We start from the raw sequence: 21,641 nt of genomic DNA, 5'->3' as shown, positions 1-21,641 counted from the left end.
AACACAGGGGGGCAGCAGGTACAATCGGGGGGACAGTCAGACCTAACACAGGGGGGCAGCAGGTACAATCGGGGGGACAGTCTCTCAGACCTAACACAGGGGGGCTCAACTCCAGTCCTCAAGACCCCCCAGCAGGTCAGGTTTTAAGGATATCCCAGCTTCACCACAAGTGGCTCAATCGAAGACTGAGCCACTGATTGAGCACCTTTGCTGAAGCAGGGATAGCCTGAAAACCTGACCTGTTGGGGATAATGGATTAGATACAGAGTAAGCTTCTTTTTTTTTAACGTACCTGCTTCCTTCAAACTTTTGTTCACCACCATATATCTGTACCCAGCCTTGCACCGCCGGATCAGCGCAGTGTGAGCAGTGAGAGAATACCTTATGTACAGATTTGTGAGTAGAGGTGTCATATTTTTGTTTATTATATCCAGGCTCACTCAGCAACCCCCCCTCCCACCACCAAAGTGTGTTTAGAAGCACAGCAAAAAAAAAAACAACATGTATTTATTTTTTATTTGCAAATGTAAACGCGTTTTTCAGACAGATGTGTGATAAAAAAACCTTAAGATGCAGAATTTGATATGTCCATTTAGAATATGTGCGGGACTAATTCTCCCCCTGACCCTCCTGTAAACGCCTCACACATTCGCCGGGTCTCTCAGCTAGTATTAAATAAGCAAGAATGTTTAGGTGTAGAAATGGCAAATCTGGGCCCAGCAAACCGGTCCTGTACAAGGTTTAACTTCTCTGCAGTGGAACGCGTCGGCAGATAAAGGGTTGATACTAACTTTGTGTGTGTATTTCTGGGATGACGGCCTCACCAAGCTCCATAGAAATTCAGCGACATATTTCCGTCTTGTCTTGTAAGAGCTTGCAGTTGGCGCCATCTTTAATGTAGCCTGAATATTTTTATTTTATATAACTTTTTCAGCTGATGTACAGTAAAGAAAGTGGGGGGGAAAAAACTCTGAGGTGAACAAAATGTTTATTAATTAGGCAGCAGGGCCCTTTAGGATTCTCCGATGTATCATCGCTATTATGCTTGCGTGTTAGGATTTTAACCTCTTCACTGCTGAAGGCAATAGAGCGTTCATCCATTCACTGCATGCCTCTCCAGCAGAGGCGCAGTGCTGAGAATGTACCGCACGGAGCTGGGGGTATACGGTGCGGTGCTGGGGGTATACGGTGCGGTACTGGGGGTATACGGTGCGGAGCTGGGAGTATACTCGGTACCTACGGAAGAGTGATATTTATCTCTATCCATGATTGGGTTTTAAAGCTATAGTCCAAACTGACGGGTTTTTATTTTATTTTTTCCCCTTTAATATGTGCATCAAAACAAGCCACACAATGATAAGTAATTAGCTAAGTTGCTGATCGATCTGTTCTCCTGTGATCGATCGGCGAAGATTCGGCTTGGGGGCTCACTAAATGGCTGTCAGTGCAGCAGAAGAGGACCAAAGATGCAAAGTTCTGTGGGGAAGATCATGTGACCAGGTAGCCACTAGATACAATTGGTGCACTGCTAGAGAGAGGGCAGGGCTCAAAAAGGGGTGTGCCAGAGCCTGTTGCAGAAGAGGAAGGGGATGTGACTTTGTAAATGGTTGCTGTGGAAACAAGAAATGCTTGTTACATTATAATACATTAAAATTGTCATTTTAGTTGATTAAAAAAATGCTACACGTATTTTCTCATAGTACTGAAATGATTTATTGGGGGTAAAAACCACACGTAGGATATTGCTTGGTCTGCAGCTTTAATTTCCTTTTTTTGCACTACTCTCTATCGCCACTCTGTGGTCAGAATGACATTGTTATTATATGCACTAGCTGTTTGATCTCTGACTTTGTGGTCATTTATCGAGGTCCCGTGTCTGCAAAACTAATGCAGAAAACTGCATCGCACCTGCCAAAGCAGACGAACCGATTGGTTAAAATAGGAATGTTTTTTTCCTTTGTTAATTTGGTGCCGTTTTTTTGGCCGCAGTTTTGCCGCCGGTAGATCTGGATAATTAGACCCGGTATTTTTGTTTATTAAATATTTTACCAGCAAAAAAAAAATACATGAAGTTGTTTTGAAGTATGTCCTGAGAACACGTCCCGTCTCCGTCCGCATCACCTCGGAGAAATAAATACAAATAAAACACACAATTACACCTTAATTGAAAACAACAAAGTTGTTGATATTGCTATGCCTGTTTTTATCGGGTAATTATTTTCTCACCCTAGCAATCTTTTCTCTTTACGGCCCTGTAAACTCCGCCGAGTTTGGCAGCAGAAACCCTGCAATGAATAGGTTTTACGAGGTCTGAATAAACTGCACTTTTACTGTTGTTCTTAGGATCATTCATCTCCTTTACTGCGTTGATACTAGGAAATACCCCGCGTGTCCCACGCGCCAGTCACGCCTCCCGCTCCCCTGGATTCACCCTCTGTGCTCTATGTATTAAGATCATATTAGAATTTTAGTTGCGTGTCAGCTTTCATGCTAAAAAGTAGTACGACTCTCTCCGTAAAAAGTATGCGGTGTGAAGGTCGTGACTTGTACGTCTGGCTCGTAGTTCGTGGTTTTAAATAAATATTGAAGCACTGCACCATGTTTAATATCTTATTTGCGACAATTTCAATTCAAACAGAATTGTGTATTTTTGTATTTAGAACTAGTGTTGGTAAATATAAATTATTACTGTAATATTATTAACGGCCATATACATTTTGGTTCCCGATATAATTGGATGTCTCTGCTGCGTCAATTCCATGTTTGGTTGTACACCGCAACTTCATTCGGCACGAATAGTAGACACCTGCTTTTTAGGGATTACCCGGGTTTAACTCTGCAGACTATTAACACCGTTACAGTTTTATGGTGAACAGATGCAACTATTTTTGTACATATCAATAATGTTATATAAAGCGCATTTCCGACTGCCAGAATATGGCAAACAGATAACGTTTTTGACATTGAGGTGCGCGGTGAGAACCGGAAGGTTGGACCCAAAGAGCATGTAAGTGTCCGTTTGCGATGCTTAGTACATCGGTCCCTGTATGTTTTAATCTGTCCTTCACACCCCTGTTTACCAATCACATCTGATATACAATGACTTCCTTACATTTACCCTCTCTGCGTGTCCCCATTCTCCAAGGGTAAGCTTCACAATATCACTCCTGGCTTGTGAGATCTCTTTTCCTCGGATGGACGTATATTGTTATTGCTATAGCGCTAACTGTGTGCTCAGCACTTTACCTGCCCCGGAGAGCTTACAATCCAATGTATCTCATTGGCTGATTATTAAATAGAGCTGCAGTAAAGGGGGTACTTTACCATGTCCTGAGCTCCGGTCAGGGCTCTGTAACTATAACGCCCTGAGCTCCGGTCAGGGCTCTGTAACTATAACGCCCTGAGCTCCGGTCAGGCCTCTGTAACTATAACGACCTGCGCTCCGTTCAGGCCTCTGTAACTATAACGCCCTGCGCTCCGGTCAGGCCTCTGTAACTATAACACCCTGAGCTCCGGTCAGGCCTCTGTAACTATAACGCCCTGTGCTCTGGTCAGGCCCCTGTAACTATAACGCCCTGTGCTGTGTCAGGGTTGTGTAACTATAACGCCCTGTGCTCTGGTCAGGACTCTGTAACTATAACGCCCTGTGCTGTGACAGGCCTCTGTAACTATAACGCCCTGTGCTGTGTCAGGGCTGTGTAACTTTAACGCCCTGTGCTGTGACAGGCCTCTGTAACTATAACGCCCTGTGCTCTGGTCAGGCCTCTGTAACTATAACGCCCTGTGCTGTGACAGGCCTCTGTAACTATAACGCCCTGTGCTGTGACAGGCCTCTGTAACTATAACGCCCTGTGCTGTGACAGGCCTCTGTAACTATAACGCCCTGTGCTGTGTCAGGGCTGTGTAACTATAACGCCCTGTGCTGTGTCAGGGCTCTGTAACTATAACGCCCTGTGCTGTGTCAGGGCTGTGTAACTATAACGCCCTGTGCTGTGTCAGGCCTCTGTAACTATAACGCCCTGTGCTGTGGCTATGTCAGGCCTCTGTAACTATAACGCCCTGTGCTCTAGTCAGGCCTCTGTAACTATAACGCCCTGTGCTGTGTCAGGCCTCTGTAACTATAACGCCCTGTGCTGTGTCAGGCCTCTGTAACTATAACGCCCTGTGCTGTGTCAGGCCTCTGTAACTATAACGCCCTGTGCTGTGGCTGTGACAGGCCTCTGTAACTATAACGCCCTGTGCTGTGGCTATGTCAGGCCTCTGTAACTATAACGCCCTGTGCTCTAGTCAGGCCTCTGTAACTATAACGCCCTGTGCTGTGTCAGGCCTCTGTAACTATAACGCCCTGTGCTGTGTCAGGCCTCTGTAACTATAACGCCCTGTGCTCTGGTCAGGCCTCTGTAACTATAACGCCCTGAGCTCCGGTCAGGCCTCTGTAACTATAACGCCCTGTGCTGTGGCTGTGACAGGCCTCTGTAACTATAACGCCCTGTGCTGTGGCTGTGACAGGCCTCTGTAACTATAATGCCCTGTGCTGTGGCTATGTCAGGCCTCTGTAACTATAACGCCCTGTGCTGTGTCAGGCCTCTGTAACTATAACGCCCTGTGCTGTGGCTATGTCAGGCCTCTGTAACTATAACGCCCTGTGCTGTGTCAGGGCTGTGTAACTATAACGCCCTGTGCTGTGTCAGGGCTGTGTAACTATAACACCCTGTGCTGTGTCAGGGCTGTATAACTATAACGCCCTGTGCTGTGTCAGGGCTGTGTAACTATAACACCCTGTGCTGTGTCAGGGCTGTATAACTATAACGCCCTGTGCTCTAGTCAGGCCTCTGTAACTATAACGCCCTGTGCTCTAGTCAGGCCTCTGTAACTATAACGCCCTGTGCTGTGGCTGTGACAGGCCTCTGTAACTATAACTCCCTGTGCTGTGACAGGCCTCTGTAACTATAACGCCCTGTGCTCTAGTCAGGCCTCTGTAACTATAACGCCCTGTGCTGTGACAGGCCTCTGTAACTATAACGCCCTGTGCTGTGTCAGGGCTGTGTAACTATAACGCCCTGTGCTGTGGCTGTGACAGGCCTCTGTAACTATAATGCCCTGTGCTGTGGCTGTGACAGGCCTCTGTAACTATAACGCCCTGTGCTCTAGTCAGGCCTCTGTAACTATAACGCCCTGTGCTCTAGTCAGGCCTCTGTAACTATAACGCCCTGTGCTGTGGCTATGTCAGGCCTCTGTAACTATAACGCCCTGTGCTGTGGTCAGGCCTCTGTAACTATAATGCCCTGTGCTGTGGCTATGTCAGGCCTCTGTAACTATAACGCCCTGTGCTGTGGCTATGTCAGGCCTCTGTAACTATAACGCCCTGTGCTGTGGTCAGGCCTCTGTAACTATAACGCCCTGTGCTGTGGCTATGTCAGGCCTCTGTAACTATAACACCCTGTGCTGTGGCTGTAACAGGGCTGTGTAACTATAACGCCCTGTGCTGTGGCTGTAACAGGGCTGTGTAACTATAACGCCCTGTGCTGTGGCTGTAACAGGGCTGTGTGCTCCTGTTCTTATCATGGTTTCCCACTGTGTCCTTTTCCTTTGGTTCCAGTTAAAGGGTCTTGGTCCTGTTGGTCTTCCTGGACTCAGTGCTCAGCCACGTGTGGGGGTGGCCATTACCAGCGCACCCGAACCTGCACCAACCCCGCACCTTCCAACGGAGGAGATATATGCATTGGGCTGCACACAGAGGAGGCGCTGTGCAACACCTACTCCTGCGAAGGTACGCCACCCCCGGGGAGGGAGAGGGAGCCGCGAGGGTTAGGGGGGTAGGGAGAGGGAGCCTTGAGGGTTAGGGGGGAGGGACCCGCGAGGGTTAGGGAGGGGAGGGAGAGGGAGCCGTGAGGGTTAGGGGGGGAGGGAGCCGCGAGGTTTAGGAGGGGAGGGGGAGGGAGCAGCGAGGGTTAGGGGGGGAGGGAGCCGCGAGGGTTAGGGGGGGAGGGGGAGGTAGCCGCGAGGGTTAGGGGGGGAGGGAGAGGGAGCTGAGAGGGTTAGGGGGGGGGACCCGCGAGGGTTAGGGGGGGAGGGAGAGGGAGCCGTGAGGGTTAGGGGGGAGGGGGAGGAACCCGCGAGGGTTAGGGGGGGGGACCCGCGAGGGTTAGGGGGGGAGGGAGAGGGAGCCGTGAGGGTTAGGGGGGAGGGGGAGGAACCCGCGAGGGTTAGGGGGGGAGGGAGAGGGAGCCGTGAGGGTTAGGGGGGGGAGGGAGCCGCGAGGGTTAGGGGGGGAGGGAGAGGGTGCCGCGAGGGTTAGGGGGGCAGGTGCAGCGCTGGATACAGATGTATCACTACCCCGGTGGCTAATCTGGCCCCGCGTGTTACTAGACATTTACAGTCACAAAGAACACTGCAGCAATACGGCAAACTGTTACCCTGCACGTTTTCTGGGCGTCCGCTAAATACAGGGAACGGTTTGTCATTCGTACTCTGTGCATTGGGGCAGACTGTCTCCAGTCCTCAAGGGCAACTAACAGGCTAGGTTTTCAGGATATCCCTGCTTCAGCACAGGTAGCTCAATCAGTGCTTTATCACCTGTGCTGAAGCAGGCATATACAGAGGCCTGACCTGTTGGTGGCCCTTGAAGACTGTCCCGTTTAAATGCTGATCTAGTGATTGAGTGTTTCAGCGCAGACAGCCCAGACGGAGCGCCGTTTATCCCGTGTCCCCGCGCGGAGTCGCTCCTGTACAGTGGCGGCTCAGGAAGCGTTAGTCCGTAAAATCTCCTGATTTCAGTCGTGTTTCCCAAGTCCGCAGCGACCGGCAGATACAGCCACTAAATACGCTGTCAGTCTTTCCAAAACCGCGCCCATCAGAGCGAGACTGGGTACTATCGCGTTCCCCGCGTTCCCCTGGCAGAAGATCGCACCCCGTCATTCACAGCCACGCCTGGCACATCCCGCTGCCAGGGGAGCAGTTAGGAGCCGTTTAAATCGCAATGAATCTAGATTACAACGGGTTTCTGATTTGGGCATTAAAAAAAAAATATTCAATCTAAAAATGTTTTTTTTTTTTTTTTTGGTTTCCACAGTAGTTCTTCCCTTTCTGTTATATTGCTGCAGTGACTGGAAGTCACTCACACGGGGGCTCAACTCCAGTCCTCAAGACCCCCCACAGGTCAGGTTTTAAGTATATCACGGCTATCCACCAACAGGTAGATCAATCAGTCACTGCTTCAGCACAGGTGGCTCAATTGAGTCACCTGTGCTAAAGTTGGGATATCCTTAAAACCTGCCCTGTTGGTGGCCCTTGGGGACTGGAGCTGAGCCCCCTGTGCTGGAGTATGTGTTGGGAAATGTGATACATTTTCTGCTTCCATGGTTTTAGCCTCGTTTCTATGCTTTTTTACATTCTTGCTATAGATCAATTAAATGGTTATCTTTTTGATTTCCATGGAAACCTTTTCTAATCACGCTGGGGCTGTGATTTCCTGTCATCTCCATCACACCTTTTTTTTTTGGCGGGGAGATACCACGTGTACATGAATGGGAAAGATGGGGGGGTCCAGATATCGGGCTGGTTTCCTTGTAAAACCTACTTTGGGTTGTGGAAGTGGATTCTTTGCCGGGTTATAAGGTCCTCTGTGAAATTGTTTGTAGGTAAACAGAGAAATAACTGAGGAATCCCGGCTGGCTCCCAATAAATCATTCATGTGGGTTTGTGGGTTTCTCAGTGAAGTTGGGCTGGAGCCGGATCTGTTGGACGTTCTGTAGACTTGCAGACACAGAGTTAGGATGTGCTCTGCATCAGTGAAATCTGACAGCTGGGAAACATGAGTGCCTGATTGCTGCCTAAAAATGCTGCTGCTGCTGCTGCTCCTGTTATATTTTAACTGCACTAAATTAAGCTGCAGTCCACGTCTGGGAAGAAATGAAATCAGCCAGCTTGATTTGCACATTCAGAGCATGAAAACGGAAACCAAAGAGCAGAAAAAAGGCGTTATTTGACTTTTACAAGCAGCTTCTAATCTGTATCAAGGGCTTTGCCTCTGTGTATAAAGAAATAATGGTGCAACTCATGTCAGCTCTTTGATAAAGCTTCTCAGCACCTAATCCGTGTGCGCAAATTCCATTCTATAAACCCCATTCATGCAGCAGAGATCAGCAAAAGTGCTGCTCCTTTTGTTCTTTTCATGACCGAAGGAGCCAAATTATTATTATAGGATTTTATGCAGAACGGGAAAATGATGGCAATGGGATTTAAATTTTTTATTTTTACTTATAGGGTTATTTTTATTTAAATATTCACAAAAACACATGGAATCTAAGCAATATTACACCTGTTGTGCGCTTTTTTTATTTATTGGTTTTATTTTATTAAATGAGATATACATTTGGTTGGCAAATAAAAATGTCTCTCCACCCCCAACCTCTGCAACACGCAGCCGCAGAGACCCTGGCGCGCTGCTTACATGGAGCACGGCTGTACTAACGCAGGGTGATGGGTTCCCGGACAAAGGGGTGTGTTAGAATTGGGACTTGTATTTGCGGTTAGACCATTCGGCGTGTATAGATACAATGTTACCTGTATGAGCGCTGTGCCAGAGGAGGTATAACTATAAGGTGCCTCTGGTGTTATTTGTGTCACTGCACGTTTGCTAAACCTGCGATTCCTTTTGGTTTAAGGCGGTTGGGCGGAGTGGTCGGAATGGAGTATGTGCAATGAAGATGGGACCCAATACCAGAACCGCTACTGCGAAATCCACAACCCGGGACCCTCCCAGTGTGTGGGAAATAGCACCCAGTACAGAGAGTGCATATACAACGAAATTCCAGGTGCGCCGGCAGAACCCTCGCTGCCAAAATCAAACTATCCCGGCAAAACCCTCGCTGCCAAAATCAAACTATCCCGGCAAAACCCTCGCTGCCAAAATCAAGCTATCCCGGCAAAACCCTCGCTGCCAAAATCAAGCTATCCCGGCAAAACCCTCGCTGCCAAAATCAAGCTATCCCGGCAAAACCCTCGCTGCCAAAATCAAACTATCCCGGCAAAACCCTCGCTGCCAAAATCAAACTATCCCGGCAAAACCCTCGCTGCCAAAATCAAACTATCCCGGCAAAGAGAAGCACGCTTCGGATGCCACGTAACGAGCTCATTAAACCCCAGTTACTTCCGTGGTACTCGCTTCTGTCAAACAACTAACCCGCCTTAGTAGACTAGGCCCTTAATAGCAGGGCAGCCTTAACATTGCAATAAAAAGTAAACAGCAGAAAGCGCTTGTGGTGATATGACATCGTACACATGGTAAAAACACACAACCGCATAATGACTCTGCGCTGATTAACCCCTTCCCTGCCAACACACTGAAGAACACGCCTTTCTGTCCCTCTGACACTGGATGGGTTAAACGTCACATGCTGCCATTGTGTTGCATTGTGGGGATTTCATTCTTTTTCCTGCGTTTTCCCCCTTTTTTCTAGTCATCCTGCCGGCTTCAAGTATCGACGCGAGCGTGGAGTGCGGAGGTAAGGAGAACATTCCGGATTTACTCCCGGAATATCCGACTCTGTAAAACTGTAACCGTTCCAAACACAGGACAGGGCGAGCCCCCCGCGGTTATGGGAGGTTTTATAGGGAGTGTTAGGGGAGGAGTTATAGGGAATGAGTATTTATTTATAAAATGTGTTACCATTCATTGAGAGTTACCTCTCGTTTTCATGTATGTCCTGGGCATAGAGTTATAACAGATACATGGTTACAAATACAGTTACATAAGTGAGCATCGTTATACATTATATACAAGACATAGCATGCGCAGTTAGAGATAATATATATATTACAGGCGTATGTAACAGTTACAGACTCAACAGATTCAAATGTGAGACAGCTTTAGTTTTGAAAGAACTTAGACTGGTGGCGGCTGTGAGAGTCTCTCGTAGACTGTTCCAGTTTTGAGGTCCACGGAAAGAGAAGGAGGAGCGGTCGGATACTGTTGCATTACCAGTCTTTCGGAGTCAGATCTCAGCTGATAAGTGCTGCATGTGGTAGGGGTGAGGAGCTTGTTCAGATAGCTGGGTAGTTTGCCCAGGAAGGTTTTGGAGGTGAGACAGGAAAGGTGAACTTTGCGCCTAGACTCTAGTGATGGCCAATCTAGTTCTTTGAGCATTTCGCAGTGATGTGTGTTGTAGTTGCATTGGAGGAGAAAACGACAAATTGAATTGTAGAGGGTGTCAAGTTTGCTAAGGTGGGTTTGAGGTGCCGAGCCATATATTATGTCTCCATAGTCAATAATTGGCATTAGCATCTGCTGTGCGATACGCTTTCTGACCAGGAGACTTAGGGAGGATTTGTTCCTGTAAAGTACCCCTAGTTTGGCATAGGTTTTGGATGTCAGGGTATCAATGTGCATCCCAAATATTAATGGGAGTCAAACCATATGCCCAAGTATTTAAAACTAGTGACAGGAGTTAGGGTGGTGTTGGCGTTGGTTCTGATCTGCAGCTCAGTCATTGGAAGCTTTAAAAATGTAGCCTTGGTCCTAAATACCATTGTTACAGTCTTAACAGTGTTTAAAAACACTTTGTTTTGGTAAATCCAATTTTTAAGTCTCAAAAAAGTCAGATTGAAGTACGTGTTCAAGGTCGGAGAGGCTATGGCTGTGCGCATATAGGATTGTGTCATCCGCGTGTATTGAAGATCATTGATGAACACTGAGAAGAGTAGGGGCCCCAGAACAGAGCCTTGCAGGACACCACAGGTGATATCCAGGGGGTTGGAGTTAGAGCCTGAGATGGACACATGTTGGGATCTTCCTGATAGGTAGGACTGAAACCAGTTTAAAGTATGCTTCCCTATTCCAGAGCTCTGGAGTTTGTTAAGCAACATAACATGATCAACTGTATCAAAAGCCTTTGAAAAATCTAGGTATAGGAGCAGTTAGGGGAGGGGTTATAGGAGCAGTAAGAGTGGAGTTACAGAAGCAGTTAGGGGAGGAGTTATAGGAGCAGTTGGGGGAGGAGTTATAGGGAGGCGTTATATGGAAGCGTTATAGGGAGGCGTTATATGGAAGCGTTATAGGGAGGCGTTATATGGAAGCGTTATAGGGAGGCGTTATAGGGAGGCGTTATAGGGAGGCGTTACGGAGAGGAGTTATAGGAGCAGTTGGGGGAGGCGTTATAGGGAGGTGTTACGGAGAGGAGTTATAGGAGCAGTTGGGGGAGGCGTTATAGGGAGGTGTTACGGAGAGGAGTTATAGGAGCAGTTGGGGGAGGTGTTATAGGGGGCGTTATGGAGAGGAGTTATAGGAGCAGTTAGGTGGGGAATTACTTGGTGCCATATGTGATTTACCAAAGTTGGCATCTGTTCCTGGTGCAGTCTTCCGTTCTCGTTGTGCCAGGCCTGAGGCGGTATTAACATCTGTGCTGACATCTGGAAAGTCACATAGGTTTCACACACCTGACAGCAGCGCCAGCTGACACAATGAACCCCCTTTTGAGTGTTTGTATTATGCAGGTGACCCCTTGATACATGTTCTCTGTGCCTCTCGCCCCCTCGCAGGCTTCAGCCTGATTCACCTGATCGCCACCGGCGTCTCCTGTTTCTTTGGCTCCAGTCTCCTGACCTTCGTGATCTACGTGTACTGCCAGCGCTGCCAGAGACAGTCCCAGGAATCCACCGTCATCCACCCTGCCACGCCCAACCACCTGCACTACAAGGGCAGCACCACGCCCAAGAACGAGAAGTACACGCCCATGGAGTTCAAGGTGTGAAGTCACGACACGTGGGGAAGGGGGGGGGGGTCACGTCACGTGGGGAATGGGGGAGGGTCACGTCACGTGGGGAAGGGGGGGGGGTCACGTCACATGGGGAAGGGGGGGGGGTCACATGATGTGGGGAAGAGGGATAGTGCAGTGAATATAGACTTCCCTGGGAGGTTCCCCGGGGCTGAATTTCAGAAAGGTTTATTGTAAAGGGACATTAAAGGAAGAAATTATTTTTTAAGTAAGAGGATAAGAATGTGCTGCTGTCTTGTGCTCTGGGATATTGCTCGCATAGAGTATTATCAATATGAATTGTGCCGTGAGTGAGGAAAATGAAGGTGCGGAGTATCACCTTGCATAAGGAGGGGGACTGGAGTCAAGGAGTCAAAAAATCTTACCTCCCTTTGTAGCCGTAATGCGATATCTGGCGAGTGTCTTTTGAGGGATCTGCGGGCCTAGAGGTAGATCATATCGCCACCGCCAGATCTATAAAGACACGGTATGCCCCACAGTGCTATGTATCGCTGCCCTGCGTATTGCTGCCCCGCGTATCGCTGCCCCGCAGTCCCACGTATCGCTGCCCCGCAGTCCCGCGTATCGCTGCCCCGCAGTCCCACGTATCGCTGCCCCGCAGTCCCACGTATCGCTCCCCCGCAGTCCCGCGTATCGCAGTCCCGCGTATCGCTGCCCCGCAGTCCCACGTATCGCTGCCCCGCAGTCCCACGTATCGCTGCCCCGCAGTCCCACGTATCGCTCCCCCGCAGTCCCGCGTATCGCAGTCCCGCGTATCGCTGCTCCGCTGTCCCGCGTATTGCTCCCCCGCAGTCCCGCGTATCGCTCCCCCGCAGTCCCACGTATCGCAGTCCCGCGTATCGCTGCCCTGCGTATCGCTGCCCCGCGTATCGCTGTCCCGCGTATCGCTCCCCCGCAGTCCCACGTATCGCAGTCCCACGTATCGCAGTCCCGCGTATCGCTGCCCCGCAGTCCCGCGTATCGCTGCCCCGCAGTCCCGCGTATCGCTCCCCCGCAGTCCCGCGTATCGCTACCCCGCAGTCCCGCGTATCGCAGTCCCGCGTATCGCTCCCCCGCAGTCCCGCGTATCGCTGTCCCGCGTATCGCAGTCCCACGTATCGCTTCCCCGCAGTCCCGCGTATCGCAGTCCCGCGTATCGCTGTCCCGCGTATTGCTCCCCCGCAGTCCCGCGTATCGCTCCCCCGCAGTCCCGCGTATCGCTCCCCCGCAGTCCCACGTATCGCTCCCCCGCAGTCCCACGTATCGCTGTCCCGCGTATCGCTCCCCCGCAGTCCCACGTATCGCAGTCCCACGTATCGCAGTCCCGCGTATCGCTGCCCCGCAGTCCTGCGTATCGCTGCCCCGCAGTCCCGCGTATCGCTGCCCCGCAGTCCCGCGTATTGCTCCCCCACAGTCCCGCGTATCGCAGTCCCGCGTATTGCTCTCCCGCGTATCGCAGTCCCGCGTATCGCTGTCCCGCAGTCCCGCGTATCGCTGCCCCGCAGTCCCGCGTATCGCTGCCCCGCAGTCCCGCGTATCGCTGCCCCGCAGTCCCGCGTATCGCTGCCCCGCAGTCCCGCGTATCGCTGCCCCGCAGTCCCGCGTATCGCTCCCCCGCAGTCCCGCGTATCGCTCCCCCGCAGTCCCACGTATCTCAGTCCCGCGTATCGCTGCCCCGCGTGCCGCTGCCCCTGGGTGAGAGGACAGGTCATTTCCTTGCAGTTTGATGCTATACAAGCACCGGCTGCCCGCTCCATGCGAGTAATCGCAGTCGTCGACCTGAATGAATGTTTGGTTTTTGCTTTCCTGCCGTAGATAAATCCTTGCACAGAAGGTCCTGTTGGACGTGTTATTGATCCGCCCGCTCTGATCTTTTTAAAAGCTATTTGATAAACATTCGGTGTATGTTGGAAGATTGCTGCTTAGAGCCGCTGCGCGGTGTTACCGACTGCCGAACCAGCGCTCTCATCAGGGCTGAGATCGTAAACTGCTCTTCATGGAGTTACGTCTGCCACCGCTAACCCCCTTGTAGCAAAGCCATGCGTTGCGACCTATCTGGCAGCGAAAGAGTTAAGTGGCTCTGAAAATCTTCCCGGCTAACGTTTACAGCGCTGGACGTTTTTCCGACCACCGCGGTTTTGTGCAGGAACTCGCAGGAATGGAGTTCCTGGATCTTTTGTCAGGAAATCAGCCAGACATTGTATATAGTGATAATTCAATTAACTGGAATAAATACTGACGGGTGGGTTTTCCTTCTATAACCTGGGGTGTTTGTTGCACTTTAGGAGGTACGCACATCTGCTCTTTACTTGGGGTTCCGGTTGCTTCTTTCCATACAAAAACATTGCTACTTTCAAAGAAATAAGCGTTCTTAACGGCTTCGCTGCCAGAGGAGGCGAGCGATGCAGCATTTCAGGTGATGGGCAACTCGAGTCCCCAAGGGCCACCAACAGGCCAGGTATTGGGGATAGGTGGCTCAATCAGTGGCTGGGATATCCCCAATACGTGGCCTGTTGGTGGCCTTTGAGGACTGGAGTTGGCCACCCATGGGTCAGAAGGTGGAAACGTATTGATGTGTCTGAGGATGCATTGTGAAGGCAGCGGGGTATTTGGGGGTATTTGAGGAACACTATAATATAAGTAAGAACCGGTGAAGGCTTCATTATGGTGCAGAAGGGAACGTGGTGCGTAATGAGCCTTCCACATGTAGTGTTGCCTTGTGTTATTGTGTTATTGTGCATGACTGCATGCGATCATACAATGTCATTACTAAGCATGCGTCTGTTAGCTGCATCCTCATAGCACACAGTCACGCCAAGCTATCCACCATAGCACACAGTCACGCCAAGCTAACCACCATAGCACACAGTCACGCCAAGCTAACCACCATAGCACACAGTCACGCCAAGCTAACCACCATAGCACACAGTCACGCCAAGCTAACCACCATAGCACACAGTCACGCCAAGCTAACCACCATAGCACAGTCACGCCAAGCTAACCACCATAGCACACAGTCACGCCAAGCTAACCACCATAGCACACAGTCACGCCAAGCTAACCACCCGCTCCCACCTACCGCCACTTACTGTCCGACGTGTTTCATTTTAACCAACAGTGAATACATGTACGTTCCGTTCACAATGCAAAGGCAGAGGGGGGTGGGACTTAAACAGCAGAGGGGGGTGGGACTTAAACAGCAGAGGGGGGTGGGACTTAAACAGCAGAGGGGGTGGGACTTAAACAGCAGAGGGGGGTGGGACTTAAACAGCAGAGGGGGTGGGACTTAAACAGCAGAGGGGGTGGGATTTAAACAGCAGAGGGGGTGGGACTTAAACAGCAGAGGGGGGTGGGACTTAAACAGCCAACCGTGAAAACTCCCATATGTTTTTTTAATGTATAAATCAGCTCTGCAGTATTAGATACGTCTGTATTTATTTATTTTTTTACTTCTAATGCTATTTTTTAATGATTTTTTTTAATGTACTGATCATCCACTGATTGATTCAGGAACCATTTAGAAAGTTCGATCCATTTCCTCTTTTGCAACAGGCTCTGACACACCTTTTTGAGCCCTGCCCTTTGGCAATAAAGTATCACAAACAGATCTGTTGCTGTGTTGCAAACAGAAGACTGTCTGTAATAATGTGTTACACATAGTAATATAATGTTACATATTAGCTGCAGCATTTCACAGACTGCAGCACAAAGTTAGAAGGCGGCCATTATGTTAGTCACACAATCAGGATTTTTACAGATAAATAACGGGCGCCAAACGATTGACAGCTTGGGTAAGAATGTAGCATTATACATTGTCACACGCCTTATATATAAAAATAAGAAAGGGAAAAGGGGAGGGGGTATTGCTGGTTTAAAAACCTGTGCAAATGAACAAGATGCACTATCAAATAACACTGAGTATCTGTGAAACCCTCAAACTACTTCATAAAATATAGCTAAAAGTAAACGTTTTTTTTTTGTTTTGTTTTTTTTTTGTTTTGTTTTTTTTTTTACAAAAAAAGTTTACATTGTAAAAAATGTATATTCTTTTAACATTTTCAGAGCTGTTTTTTTTACCAGATGTATTTAATGTCTTTTGGTGGTAAGACTATTAGTCTGTCCCCAGGCTGTGTTCTTGCTAGGTAATTATAAAGCCATCATATGCCCATAAACGCAATTAGCTAATATGCTGCAATCTGGTGTTCCCAGAGAAAGGCAAAGCATATTTCTTCATTTTTCACAATATACAAATAAATTACTTTAAAGGGGATTCCGTCGTTCTGAACAAGCCAAGAACATGGGCGAGATCTTTAGCAAAGTATTCTCTGCTCCCACTGCATCGGGCTGCTTGTTAAACGCCCTTGTGCATATCATCTCCATGTAATGAGGGAACTCACGGTGCTGAAGCTCATCTAGTCTGAAGGGTCCTTGCCTTGGAGTCCCTGCACACCCTTCTAATTGTATTCTTTGAGAAGGAGCAAGTCTCTGAAGATTTCTGCTGCCTTGGGATAAAACATCATGGCTGATAGTCAGATGAAGCTTTAATTCCAGTCTGATGATGTCACTGCCTTCACTTGGGAGGAAGAGCCAATAAGCAGTGAGGATTGACTGGGCGAGCAGGGGATTCTGGGAGCGGCATTGCCACTCATTGCGTCTCCCTGGGGGTGCTTATCCTAACACTGAGATCCTTTAGAAATCTGAACATTTTGAGATAGATTTGGAAAAATAAATTGTCGTTAGAACTCGCCACTGGCAACTTTTATACGATGCGTTTGCACCTGCAAGGGGAAGGGGGTAACGCAGAGGTTCACAACTCCAGACCTCGACCCCAGGTCACGTTTTAAGGATATCCCAGCTTCGGCACAGGTGGCTCAGTCGAAGCCACCTAGGCTGAGCCACTGATTGAGCCACCTGTGCTGAAGCAGGAAGCCACTGGTTAAGCCACCCGTGCTGACGCCGGGATATCCTGAATACCTGACCTGTTGGGGGCAGTGTTGAGGACTTGAGCACCCCTGGGGTAACATGATCACAACCATGCGTGTCATTACCATGTCACCGCTGACATACACACCATGAGAATGCCAGTACAGTGACTGTGACCTGTTACTTATAGCTGACAGAAGTGACACACCTAATAACGGGGACCCCTGTCCTGGAGGTGTGCCAGTGGAGCTGGAGAACAGGTAACCTGGCCGGGGGTAAAGCACAGACGCTGTATTCTTAGTGTGCAGATCACTGGAAGACATCTGTATATGTCTGTGTACCAAGGGAAGGACAATTCCTCGGTGACCCCCTGTTATATCATTAAACACGTGTCCTCCGTTGCGCATTTAGCCCGCGAGGTTTTAACGCCCTCCGTCTTAGCAGAGATTTAAAGGACATTATAATAAATTCATGGCAAAAGTTCCACGTGACATTCCCTCCGAATCACGAGCTGATGCAGCGTGAAGATTAAAAGTAAAGTACAAGAACTGGAGCAAATATCAGCAAGAAACAGAAATAAACCCGTAAAACCAATCTCGTTATTTCCTGATAGATGGCCGTGTTACACAAACACTACAGCAGGGGGCGCTCCACCCCTGTCCTCAAGCCCCCCGCCAACAGGTCAGGTTTTCAGGATACCCCAGCTTCAGAAGACAGCCTCTGGTTGAGCCACCTGAGCTGAAGCAGGGACTGATCCACCTGTGCTGAAGCAGGGATATCCTGAAAACCTGACCTGGTTGGGGGGCTTGGGGACTGGAGTTGAGCCCCCTGCATTACAGTATTATTAGCAGCAGAGAAAATGTGATAAAAAGCCCCAAAGTGCGTTTTTTAGATGCTCCGTGTTTATGCTTTGCATAATTATATATAATGCAGAAGAGACGATGCATCCATCCCCAAAACTAGCAGCTCCCAGATATTGGAACACTTCTCTCTTTATACCAATGGGCAGAAACACAAACTATTCAAACTCAAATTGCCACATTATCTGAAGCCGTGTAAAAAATAAACAATAAATAGGATTGTTTAAAGCAGGGGCGGCCAACTCCAGTCCTCAAGGGCCACCAACAGGTCAGGTTTTAGGGATATCCCTGCTTCAGCACAGGTGGCTGAGCCACTGATTGAGCCACCTATGCTGAAGCAGGGATATCCCTAATACCTGGCTTGTTGGTGGCCCTTGAGGACCGGAGTTGGTCACCCCGGCATTGACAAGAAAGGTCTTATTTTAATTGTGTACGGGGAAACTGCTGCTTACGTGGGGGGTGCAGCTATGAGAAATGAGTGATAATTCGGTTTCTTCTTTTTCAGACGCTCAATAAGAATAATTTGCTTCCGGACGAACGGACCAACTTTTACCCCTTGCAGCAGACGAACGTGTACACTACAACGTATTACCCGAGCACACTGAGCAAATACGATTTCCGACCCGACTCCTCCCCAGGCAGAACTTTCACCAACAGCTGAGATCCGGCCCAGAATGGAATTAATGTCTTTTCACTGAGTTTCTTCTTTTGTCGCCCCCCCGCCTCCTCCTCTCCCCCCCCGCCCCCCTCATCTTTCCTAAAATTGTGGACCAGCTCAGTCCCCATCGCCACATGAGGCCGGTGAGCTCCGATAGGACCTGCTGATTACTCTTTGGAAACTCTTCTGGGTGGCTGGACTTTGACTCTGCCCTGGTGGCATCTTCATGGGTGGGAGATCGGTATTGTTTCCCGAGGCCTCTATTTACTTGAAGATGAACACGCAGCCCGTGAAGATTAACAGGGATATGTTGATTATTATTTTTCTGTGTCCTACAGTAGGTGTTTCGAGGAAACGTTTGATCACTAATGAGCACCGTTCCTTAAGCAAAGAAAATGACCTGTTACACTGAATGGCTTCATAGCTTGCATGAGCACCTCCAGCTGACCTTCACAATGCTCATCCAGTGCTTCTTGAGTTTCTGCTTGACAGTATTTTGGATGATTCTTGGAATCGGCCAACAGCCTCCATCCTTCTCTGGAGCTCTGCAGTCCAACAGCGGATACAAAAAGCAGGAGAGTGCAGAACTTTAACAAAAGACACGTTTGTCTGCATCTCGGTTTTGAAATGAGTGAATATACAGAAGCTGAGGGGTTAACACGCAAAGTAGATGAATGTTTCCACATGACCACTGCTTTATACTCTGGGTATACACTAGTTCCATGAACCCTTACCGTTTTGGAGAGCCCTGTAGAATGACAAACTGCCCTTTTATAATTTAATAAGGTTTGTATAACCTACCTTGTATGCTGCAAGATGGTGTTACACGTGGGATACCCAGGATTGAGGAGGGTGTTACACGTGGGATACCCGGGATTGAGGAGGGTGTTACACGTGGGATACCCGGGATTGAGGAGGGTGTTACATGTGGGATACCCAGGATTGAGGAGGGTGTTACACGTGGGATACCTGGGATTGAGGAGGGTGTTACACGTGGGATACCCGGGATTGAGGAGGGTGTTACACGTGGGATACCCGGGATTGAGGAGGGTGTTACACGTGGGATACCCAGGATTGAGGAGGGTGTTACACGTGGGATACCTGGGATTGAGGAGGGTGTTACACGTGGGATACCTGGGATTGAGGAGGGTGTTCTGGGATTGAGGAGGGTGTTACACGTGGGATACCCAGGATTGAGGAGGGTGTTACACGTGGGATACCTGGGATTGAGGAGGGTGTTACACGTGGGATACCCGGGATTGAGGAGGGTGTTACACGTGGGATACCCGGGATTGAGGAGGGTGTTACACGTGGGATACCCGGGATTGAGGAGGGTGTTACACGTGGGATACCCAGGATTGAGGAGGGTGTTACACGTGGGATACCTGGGATTGAGGAGGGTGTTACACGTGGGATACCTGGGATTGAGGAGGGTGTTACACGTGGGATACCCAGGATTGAGGAGGGTGTTACACGTGGGATACCTGGGATTGAGGAGGGTGTTACACGTGGGATACCCGGGATTGAGGAGGGTGTTACACGTGGGATACCCGGGATTGAGGAGGGTGTTACACATGTTCTGTGGCGTTGCTGGTCTAACCTCTTTGCGCTGTGTTATTTTCAGCCCGCCCCTGGTTTCCACGATACTTACCGGTGAAGTTACCGACGTTTCTCCGGGGGATTTAAATGGCCGTCCATTGAAAGGGATGTTGTTGTGGCTTCCTACTTGGGATTTGAGCCACTGTTTTGTTTCACCCAGAGGGGCTGAGACTCTGGAGCCGTCACCAGAAAGTATCTCAAACCGGGAGGGTCACCAGAGCTGAAAATAACACGGTTCACCCTCTGGAGGTGTGCTGAACATTTACAATGCAATGTGGGCTCCCCCAGCACTGTACATGCATGGAACATTCCAAGAGCTGGGAGGTGTGTTCATGGCCATTATTTCAGCCAATCAGAGTGCTCCATTTCTGAAAGTTCTTTACATGAGCAGCTTTGCTGAATGGAGCCTTCTGATTGGTCCACCCGCCCGGTATAATAGAACATTCTGGTGTAAAGAAGTAGTCGCGACGCAGTTGCCGCTGGGCCCCGGTAGAACACTTCCTGTCCTGTTAATGTGAACGTTCTTTCTTTTTATGTTTACTAGGATTACGAATGTTGAATTTTTTTAATGTGTTTTTTTTTAAAGAATAACTGACGGTGTGACGCGCTTTGTCTTCCACGCGGTATTTCTGAGAGCCGGCGCTTGAGCCGGAGGTGTGACGTGAATTATGTAAACATTTCTCTGAAGCAAAAAAAAACGTTGATGGTGCAAACCCTTTCGCTACCAAGGGCCCGCACTGCAGCGCAAGGGTTAAAACCCCATCAAGCAGGGGCGGGCAGCTCCAGTGCTCAAGGGCCACCAACAGGTCAGGTTTTCAGGATATCTCTGCTTCAACAGTCAAAGACTGAGCCACTGATTGAGCCACCTGTGCTGAAGCAGGGATATCCAGAAAACCTGACCTGTTGGTGGTCCTCGAGGCCTGGAATGGCCCACCCCTGCCATAGAGTGAGGTGTAAGTAGATCTCGGTGTTGGGGTTTATGAGAATTCATTTCGTGGCCCAAATCTTCCAGTTAAGGGTTCTGCTTTCTGACATCTATCTGTCTGTGGAATTCACGTGCTCGGTCCGGGGGGGCGGGGGGGGGGGGGGTCGGGCATTTAATGCTTAGAAAATGTAGTGTACTAAACACAATAGTATTGAATTCTGAATATAGGGTCCCCTTAGGTCACATAGACGGTGTTTTGTCAGCCTTGAGTGAAGGTTTTTGCGGTTTTAGCGGTGATGTTATGTAGAAAACCAAGAATTGAGAGACTTTGCCAGCGTAGGGGTAAGTATCTTATTTCTGTCCCGGTCATCCTGAATACAGATACAGGCTTTACTCTAGTAGTTAGGTAACCTATATACTGCCCAGAGTCTTGCAACACAAAGCAGGGATTAACCCTTTCATTGCCAGATGGGGTCAGTAAAGCAGGAAATAGTCCCAATAATCAAACTCGGACTTCAGTTTCCAGCTTTTCTGCAGGCAATTCTTACAGAACGTATTTCCCCAGCCACACGTTTTTAGAGATTAAAAAAAAAAAATGGAAGATCAAGAAAATATGTATTTTAAAAGTCTTCAGTCCCTGTGGACCCATCCTACATCCCCCGCGAATACAGCGTCACCAGCTGACTTTGCATAGTAACAGCGGTGGGAGCTGTCGCACGCAGTGTCAGCTCTTGCGATGTAGTGGGAAATAGTCAGCAGCCCTGCAGTGTGTGAGCAGCTAATGATACAGTGAATGGGTCACATCGCTGTCAGATGCGGCTTCTCGCTGGTAAGAATACAGCATGGCGGGCAGCAGATTGAATGTGTCCTACACAGAAGGTCATTACTGCAAGTACCTCTCCCATTATAATGGGGGGGGGGGG

General features: G+C 49.2%; 1 protein-coding gene across 1 annotated transcript in view; it reads left to right on the top strand.

The window, feature by feature from the left end:
• SEMA5B (semaphorin 5B) overlaps window positions 1-19,579 on the top strand; it is a 279,793-nt gene extending 260,214 nt beyond the window's left edge. The window contains exons 18-22 of the mRNA XM_075610072.1: window positions 5,600-5,770; window positions 8,667-8,816; window positions 9,462-9,506; window positions 11,539-11,744; window positions 18,042-19,579. Coding sequence (XP_075466187.1) covers window positions 5,600-5,770; window positions 8,667-8,816; window positions 9,462-9,506; window positions 11,539-11,744; window positions 18,042-18,197 — 728 coding nt within the window. The 3' untranslated portion in view covers window positions 18,198-19,579. The remainder of the gene's footprint in view (window positions 1-5,599; window positions 5,771-8,666; window positions 8,817-9,461; window positions 9,507-11,538; window positions 11,745-18,041) is intronic.
• Window positions 19,580-21,641: the final 2,062 nt, after the last annotated feature.

Source organism: Ascaphus truei, chromosome 7 (assembly GCF_040206685.1).
Source record: "Ascaphus truei isolate aAscTru1 chromosome 7, aAscTru1.hap1, whole genome shotgun sequence".
In the NCBI taxonomy this organism is placed as follows: domain Eukaryota; kingdom Metazoa; phylum Chordata; class Amphibia; order Anura; family Ascaphidae; genus Ascaphus; species Ascaphus truei.
Note: the sequence above shows the minus strand (reverse complement) of the source record. Positions and strands in the feature narration are given on the sequence as shown.